The sequence below is a fragment of the Theropithecus gelada genome, chromosome 1 (assembly GCF_003255815.1).
Source record: "Theropithecus gelada isolate Dixy chromosome 1, Tgel_1.0, whole genome shotgun sequence".
Taxonomy (NCBI): Eukaryota; Metazoa; Chordata; class Mammalia; order Primates; family Cercopithecidae; genus Theropithecus; species Theropithecus gelada.
Genome location: NC_037668.1, coordinates 22,599,484 through 22,607,764, shown reverse-complemented (window position 1 = coordinate 22,607,764; position 8,281 = coordinate 22,599,484). Strand labels below are relative to the sequence as shown.

At 53.2% G+C, this 8,281-nt stretch overlaps 1 protein-coding gene across 1 annotated transcript; it reads left to right on the top strand.

Annotated features, from left to right (window-relative positions):
• Positions 1-479: 479 nt before the first annotated feature.
• On the top strand, positions 480-7,878 carry ETV3L (ETS variant 3 like). Its single transcript, XM_025360400.1, has 5 exons — positions 480-820; positions 908-1,145; positions 1,392-1,581; positions 2,296-2,416; positions 6,797-7,878. Exons 1-5 carry the CDS (start codon positions 763-765, stop codon positions 7,273-7,275), a joined length of 1,086 nt encoding a protein of 361 aa, XP_025216185.1. The 5' UTR covers positions 480-762; the 3' UTR covers positions 7,276-7,878.
• The last annotated feature ends 403 nt before the right edge of the window (positions 7,879-8,281 follow it).

The following is an 8,281-nucleotide window of genomic DNA, read 5'->3' as shown; positions in this document are numbered from 1 at the left end:
CGAGATCACCCTGGCCAACATGGTGAAACCCCCTCTCTACTAAAAATACAAAAAAAAAAAAAAAAATTTAGCTGGGCGTGATGGCACACACCTGTAATCCCAGCTACTCGGGAGGCTGAGGCAGGAGAATTACTTGAATCTGGGAGGCAGAGGTTGCAGTGAGCCGAGATCGCCCCATTGCACTCCAGCCTGGGTGACAGGGAGAGACTGTCTCAAAAAAAAAAAAAAAAAGAAAGAAAGAAAGAAATACTGTAAAGGCACAGGTATGTGTATAAGCCACCTCCTTCCCACTCAAGATTTAGAATGAGCCCATGATTAATTACATTTTCTTTTGTCTTCTCTTGGGAAAAACTCCAATCCTGTTAAGCCCTAAGAAGAGATCTCATTCTCTGTCTAAATCCCCCAGCAGGGCAGGATATAGGACCCTTTGCACTTCTCTCCATTTATATAAGTGGCTCAGCCGGAAGCCCTGAGTCCGAGTCAGCCCTGGGTAGTGGGGAGTTCCTCAGAGGAGGCTGGACCCTGTCTGGGTATGGGGAAGCTTGCTGCCTCTGGTTGGTTCCCTTTTCTCCCCTTCACTGGCAACCTCTTGTCCCTTCCCTTTTCTCTCTTTCTCTCCTGACCCGCTCCCTTCCTTCCTTCTTTCCCTCCATTTTTCCTTCCTCTTTCACTGTCCTCCCCTCTCCCTCCTTCCTTCCCTTCCTGTTAGGTGGTGACCATTTCCCCAAGGCCCAGACACAGGCCCTCTCGCCAGAGTGGACCATGCACTGCAGCTGCTTGGCTGAGGGCATCCCAGCCAACCCCGGCAACTGGATCCCAGGTGAGCCTCTTGGCCAGGTCTACCTCCTGCTCCAACGGTGGCCTAGGGCAGGGCCTCCAGAGCCCTCACTCTGCCCTGTCCACCCAGGCTTGGCCTTCCCTGACTGGGCCTACAAAGCCGAGTCGTCCCCAGGCTCCCGGCAGATCCAGCTGTGGCACTTCATCCTGGAGCTGCTACAGAAGGAAGAGTTCCGCCATGTCATCGCCTGGCAGCAGGGAGAGTACGGGGAATTTGTCATCAAGGATCCAGATGAGGTGGCCCGCCTCTGGGGCCGCAGGAAATGCAAACCACAGATGAATTATGACAAGCTGAGCCGGGCCCTCAGGTGAGAGGAGGCGGCTGACATGGCCAAAGAGGGAAGAGTTCAAGGAAGAGGGCCGTGGTTTCTGGCACCCCTGCTGATTTCCACCCCCTCCAAGGCTTGGGAAGTTTCCTGGCCTGTGGTGAGCTGCCTAGTGGTTCTCGGGGAACAGCGTAGGGTCAGCCCGGCTAGGGAGGAGAATGTGACTGGGTCCCTGACTCTATTCTCTGGCCACTGGGCCAACTCTATTCTCAACTTTGAATTCTGCAGATATTACTACAATAAGAGGATCCTGCATAAGACCAAAGGCAAAAGGTTCACGTACAAGTTCAACTTCAGCAAGCTCATCATAGTCAACTATCCTTTGTGGGAAGTGCGGGTGCCACCATCCCCCCACTTGCTGCTGGGGGCCCCTGCCCTGTGTCAGCCAGCGCTGGTGCCCGTGGGTGTGCAGAGTGAGGTAAGAGCAGAGGTGGCCCCTGTCTCAGGGCTCCAGCAGGTCCTGCCCCTCTGCCCAGGAGGGCCCCCCCCCTCCTCTTTGCCTCTGCAGCCCATCAGCCTCCAGTTTTCTTTTCCTCCTGCATCCTAGTCCCTGAGTGCCCCAGAGGCAGGGGTATTAGCAATCCAGGTGGTACGGGACCCACCTGTGAGAAAGGGTGGCTCCTTCTGTGATAGGCGCCACTCCTTTTGGGGTGGATCAGAGGGAAGGGCCCAGGGCATCTGAGACTGTAGGCAGCCGTGGCAGTGGGCTTTTAGCAATAGGTATGAGAGGCCAGGCGCAGTGGCTCACACTTGTAATCCCAGCACTTTGGGAGGACAAGGTGGACAGACCACTTGAGGTCAGGAGTTCAAGACCAGCCTGGCCAACATGGCAAAACCCCATCTCCACTAAAAATACAAAATTAGCTGGGCATGGTGGCATATGTCTGTAATCCCAGCTACTAGGGAGGCTGAGGCAGGAGAATGGCTTGAACCCAGGAGGCAGAGGTTGCAGTGAGCCAAGATGGTGCCACTGCACTCCAGCCTGGGTGACAGAGCAAGACTCCAACTCAAAAAAAAAATCGGTATGAGAGTATTTCATTGTTTTAGCAACTGGCTGACAGTACCAGAGTGTACTGGAGGATACATGCCAGGGAGAGCCCATCCTACCCCACATCTACTTCTCACCCCTCAGCTCCTGCACAGCATGCTGTTCACCCATCAGGCCATGGTGGAGCAGCTGGCGGGACAGCAGACCCCCCGGGAACCACCAGAGGCCCCTGGGGATAAGAAGGGGAGCAGCAGCAGCATCCACCGTAAGTGCTCAGGGCTGGGAGGGCCCAGGGAATCCTAGCCGGAGGAGGAAGGGCCCTCCTGGCTGAGTACATAGCTGAGGGGGCATAAGACAAGGGATACTATGTACTCATCCATTCATTCAACCAACATTTATTGAACACCAGCTATTTACTAGGTGTGGGGGTTCAGAGATGAAAGGCTCAAGAGACTCAGAACCTAGTGGGGAGCAGAGATGGGATTACTGCCAGCGACTGCTGCGGGCATTCAGGTAAGCTCTAGGTGCTGTACATTCAGGCCCAGAGAAGGAACTGGGACTTCCCAGAGGACACAACACTCGGGCAGGTGAAGGAGATGGGAAAAGATGCCTAAGCAGAGGGAATAGCATTTATTTATTCTTTTTTTTGTTTTTTGAGATGGAGTCTCACTGTTGCCCAGGCTGGAGCACAGTGGCAGGATATCAGCTCACTGCAACCTCTGCCTCCTGGGTTCAAGTGATTCTCATGCCTCAGCCTCCCGAGCAACTGGGACTACAGGCATGCACCACCATGCCTGGCTAATTTTTGTATCTTTAGTAGAGATAGGGTTTCACCATGTTGGCCAAGCTTGTCTCGAACTCCTGACCTCAGGTGATCTGCCCGCCTCAGCCTCCCAAAGTGCTGGGATTACAGGCGTGAGCCACCACACCCAGTTGGAAATAGGATTTATAAAGCAAAAAGCTGGGAACAAGTGTAGCAAATCTGGAGAACTGCTGGTAGCTTGCTGTTGGAGAGCAAGTCTTGTGATGGGGTGGGAACAAGTAGGACGGATAAGAGATGGGGCTGGCAAGGTAAACAGGTGTCGGGTCACAGAGGCCTCACAAGCCATGCTAAGGGAGCAGGACTTCCTCCTGTGGGCAGGAGGGACTGGGAGGGAGAGTCATGGTCAGACTTTCATTTTATAAAGATGACTATGTGTGTGTAGAGTTTTGGGTTGCATACGACTGGAGTTGGAAGGCCTTTGAAGATAATCTAGGCAGGAGATGACGGGGCGGTAACCAAGACAAGGGCCATGGGATGAAGATGGAGGCTCAGTGGGAGAGCGATTGGGAAGATAGAGTTCATTCACTCATTCACTCACTCATTCATTTCTTCTTTCAGCAGATGCTTAATGACCTCCTGTTTAATGTGCCAGGCACTGTCTTAGGGGCTGGGGAGCCAATGTGAGCAACACTGCCTTTATAGGACTTATAGGCAAGGGGGGTGCAGATATTCAACTAATGATTGATGAGTGATTATAACTGTGCTAACTGCTGCAGAGGAGAAATGCAGAGTGCCAAGGGCATCAGGGAAGACTTCCTTGACAAAGTGACACTTGAGATGACACCCAAAGTGTACATGAGTGTCAGCTGAGCTCAGAGGGAGTAGGGAGAGCATGGCAAGTGAGAGAACAGTGTGTGCAATGGCCCTGGGACAGAAGGACTGGGAGAAGGCCAGTGCAGAAGCACATGGCCATTGAGTGGGAGAAGAAGGTGGAAATATAGGCAGACATCAGCTCTTACAGAGGCTGTGAGCTGGGAACCTACAATATTAGATTTTCTGTGAAAAAGATCACAGAGACACTTGACCAAACCAAGGCTCTTGTGCAGAGGTCCAAGAATTGCCCCTCCACTCCAGCCAATTTCATGGAAGAAGGATCCATGGCCTTCACCCCACCCCTGAGCTGCTGGGGGGCCCAAGCTCTGCACCCCTGGGAGTGCAGCTGAGGCCATGGGTGTGGGGTGCTCCAGGGCCTGCTGGGACTCGCTGGGCCTGGTCTGGCAGCCTGCAGCTAAATAGCACCTGAACAGCCCTCCCTGTTTCTCCACCCCCACCCACCCCAACCTAGCGCTGAGAACGCCTTAGGCAGAGAGCTTCTCTCTTTGGGAAACTATGAGGGAAAGAAAAAAGTGGATCGTGTTAGAAAAAAAAAAGAAGAAGAAGAAGAAGAAAGAAAGAAAAAAGTGTTCCCTCCCAAGCCCCATTTGTAGTGGGCTATTTTGCACCTCCCTCCCCTCTGCAGGCAAACACACACGCCCTGCCTATGCTTGGGCCCTAAGGGATGCTAAGCAGGCGTAAGTCACCAGAAGATTGGAAGCAGCCACATGCCCCACTTCTAGATTGAGATTCCAGAAGCCTGTGCCAGCCCCTCACCTCCACCCTCACTCAGAGCATTTGGTGCCAAGAAAGGAAGCTGCCTCTGGGAGTGCCGGGTCTGTTGAGCCAGAGGTAGGGAGCTGCAGGGCCAGTGCCGGGAATGGAAAGGAACTGGCGGGAGAATGAGAGGACTCTTAGAAATAAAATATCTCTTCCACGTGCCTTGACCTCAGGAACCCCGAGGGACACAGCCTTCCTGTGCAATAGCGTCTCCACCTCATCTAAGGACCCAAGAAAAAGACAATGACCCAGAGAAAGGGTGCTCTGATGGGGGCCTCCACACTTGTTCTCCTAGAGGATCACTGTCACTGTTTTCTCCCTACGTAGATCTGACTTCAGAAATATTGTTCCTATCAAATACATTGGATATATTAATAACTTGTTTCTCCAGTTTTTTTGTTTGTTTGTTTGTTTTGGTGTGTTTTGTTTTTTGGTTTTTGGTTTTTGGGTTTTTTTTGAGACAGAGTTTCGCTCTTGTTGCCCAGGCTGGAGTGCAGTGGCGCGATCTCGGCTCACCGCAACCTCCGCCTCCCGGGTTCAAGCGATTCTCCTGTCTCAGCCTCCTGAGTAGCTGGGATTACCGGCGCCTGCCACCACACCGGCCCAATTTTTGTATTTTTAGTAGAGACGGGGTTTCATCATATTGGTCGGGCTGGTCTCGAACTCCTGACCTCAGGTGATCTGCTCGCTTCAGCCTCCCAAAGTGCTGGGATTGCAGGCGTGAGCCACCGCACCCTGCCTGTTTTTCCAGTTTATTCACTAGAGCCCAACCAATGTGACTACATTGGGTGGATGCTTGTTCTTTTAGTTAAATGATGTGGTCTTGCTAAGAAAAACGTGGAGCGGCAGTTAGGCTTTTTGAAATACAGAAAGTGATGTGAAGTTCTATATAGTCATCTCCAAGGCCCCCAGCTGGGAGGCCCTATGGCAGGGCCCTGGCAGGGTCAGAGAGGGAAAGAGGCAGGATTGGAAAGAGCAGGAAGAAGGAAGCCTTTTTGGAGGTGGAAAGTTATGCACCCGAGTGAGACAGAGAAGAGGAAGGCTGGGGCTCCCCATACCTGCCCTGGGCCTCCCACTCATGAACTCTGCAGGGCCCCTTCTTACCCATGACACAGCTTAATCTAAGCTAGGAGAGGGGATTTTATGGATGAAGAAACAGAGGACTGCAAATTTAAATGACAAGGCCAAGGCCACACAACCAGTTCTTTGCCGGGCTAGACTGGAGGCCCTTGCTGCAGGGACAGGGAGTGAAGAATGGATCCACTGAGATATAGCAGAGAATATCCTTCCCTTAATTTGCTGGACACATTTTTCTTGAGCACTGATTATGTCCAGACTGGGTAGATTCAAGGGAAAATAAAACAAATACAGCTCCTGCCCCCACAGAGTTGGACTCACAGACATTAAATGAAAAGCACACAAATGACTACATGACCCTAACTCAGCCGAGCGCCCTTGGAGGAGAGGTTCAGGGAAGGATGAGGGCAGGCAGCAGGCACTCTCGCCTAGGCTGGGAGTCTCGGAAGGCTTCTCCAAAGAGTGGTATTTATGATGAGGCCTAAAGAAAAGTAGAAAAGAGGCTGGGCGCGGTGGCTCATGCTTGTAATCCCAGCACTTTGGGAGGCCAAGGCAGGTGGATCACCTGAGGTCAGGAGTTCGAGACCAGCTGACCAATATGGTGAAACCTAGTCTCTGCTAAAAAGTACAAAAATTAGCCAGATGTGGTGGCATGCACCTGTAATCTCAGCTACTCAGGAGGCCGAGACAGGAGAATTGCTTGAACCTGGGAGGCGGAGATTGCAGTGAGCCAAGATTGTGCCACTGCACTCCAGCCTGGGCGACAGAGTAAGACTCTGTCTTTAAAAAAAGAAAAAAAGAAAAGAAAAGCATAAAAGGAAGGGCAAGCCCGGCAACATGGCGAGACTCCATCTCTACAAAAAAACACAAAACTTGGCTGGGCATGGTGGCACGTGCCTGTAGTCCCAGCTACTCAGGAAACTGAGGTGGGAGGATCGTTTGAACCCAGGAAGGGTTCAAGCCTACACTGCAGCCTGGGTGACAGAGAGAGACTCTCTCTCAAAAAAAATAAGACAGAAAGAAAAGGAAGGGCAGTGGGGCGAGGAAGAGAGACTTGCAAGCAAGAAATAAGAAGGGCTGGGAAATGGGAGGAGCAAGGGGCATCTGAGAGAGGCTGGGCTCCCTTGACCCTTTCTCTCTTTCTTTTTCTAGGACTTGGCTCTGCCCCAGTCCCCTGCCAGCTGGGCCCTTGCTGCCATTTGGGGAGCGTCCAAGGCGAGCTGCCTGGTGTTGCCTCCTTCATCCCTCCCCTCCCGCCCCCTCTCCCTTCTGACTGGACCTGCCTCTCAGGGCCCTTCTTGCCTCCTCTCCCGTCAGAGCAGCAGGTCCCAGGGGCCTTTAAGCCAGACATCCTGCTCCCAGGACCTAGGAGCCTCCCAGGGGCCTGGCATTTTCCAGGGCTTCCTCTCTTGGCCGGGCTGGGACAGGGTGCGGGTGACAGGCTTCGGCTCTTGTCCCTCAGGCCCGAGGGGCTGGAAGTAAAGCCTGCTCCCATGATGAGGGCAAAGGGATGCCTGGATCCCAGGGAGGGCTTCTGCCCAGAGACCTGCAGACTCAAAACTGGGGAGGAAAGACTTACTTCCCCCAATCTGGAGAACCTCAAAGCATTGTGGCCCTTGGATCCTACTTAATTGGAGAGGAAGGTGGGAAGTTGGGGAGGAGTCCTCCAAAATCCATCTCACCTCTTGCCCACTGCCTCTGAGTTAGCCCCTTCCCATTGCTGGACATGGGCTGAAATTGCAGGATTTCAAGGGGTGGAGTTGGACCAAAGGTGGGGAACATTGCAGGGAAGGTTTGAATGTGGAAATGGGAAAAACCAAGACAGGGTGTCCCTCCTCTCTCATCATATTGCTAATCACATTAAGGAGACATTCCAAATCTCAACTTTTCTTCAGGGAGATGAGAATAAGGTTTCCATAATTTCCATCCTGCCCGCATAAGGGGGAAAATTAAGGGTCTAGCCTGGGAGAGGACAAGGGTGGTTGTGTTCCCTGAGTCTTCTCCGGGGCCTATCTCCCCATTCCGGGCTAAGGTCTCCAGCCCCTTTCTCACCCCTCCATGCAACTTCTCTCCCATCCCTCTAATCTCTGAGGCCCTGGAAACCCCCGTCCCATGCAGGCACTTCCTCCTCTCTCCACTTCCCCCGGACCCAGGCAGGTGGGATAGGGAAACACTGGCCTTCTCTGCTCTGTGATACTCCACTGTGACCACGAATAAAATGTCCTTGCAAACTGCCCTCTGGCTGACCACCCCCCTGCGGTGGACCCCCATCGTCCCACTGTGCTCCTCCTGCGTTCTGGTCTGGTGTGATGGGAAAGGGCCCGAGTTTGGAGGAGAACCTGAGGCCTGGAGTGGAGCTACACATCCCACCAGCCAGTCTCTTCCCTCCCGCCAGCATCTCCTCTCAGAGAGAAAGGCTGAAAGGAAGCCAGGACATGAGGAGCTTCCTGGACACAGTGGGAAACCCGCCTCAAGGGAGGAAGTTCAGACTACAGCAGGGGTCCTTAAAGAACGGCCCTCAGATCTCTGTGGACCACTTCGGAGCAGAAGGGTTGGGTGAGGAGGAGGGCGCTGCCAGGGGCCCCTTTTCGTCTGCACCCCAGGCCCTAGGAATGCCAAGCAGGGCAGCAGTGAGGC

Excerpts from the sequence above, each read along its gene's own strand:
- ETV3L (XM_025360400.1), top strand. The coding sequence starts at position 763 with ATGCACTGCAGCTGCTTGGCTGAGGGCATCCCAGCCAACCCCGGCAAC. Across the intron at positions 1,146-1,391 it reads AAGCTGAGCCGGGCCCTCAG|ATATTACTACAATAAGAGGA; the intron begins GTGAGAGGAGGC and ends TGAATTCTGCAG. Across the intron at positions 2,417-6,796 it reads GAGCAGCAGCAGCATCCACC|GACTTGGCTCTGCCCCAGTC; the intron begins GTAAGTGCTCAG and ends TTCTTTTTCTAG.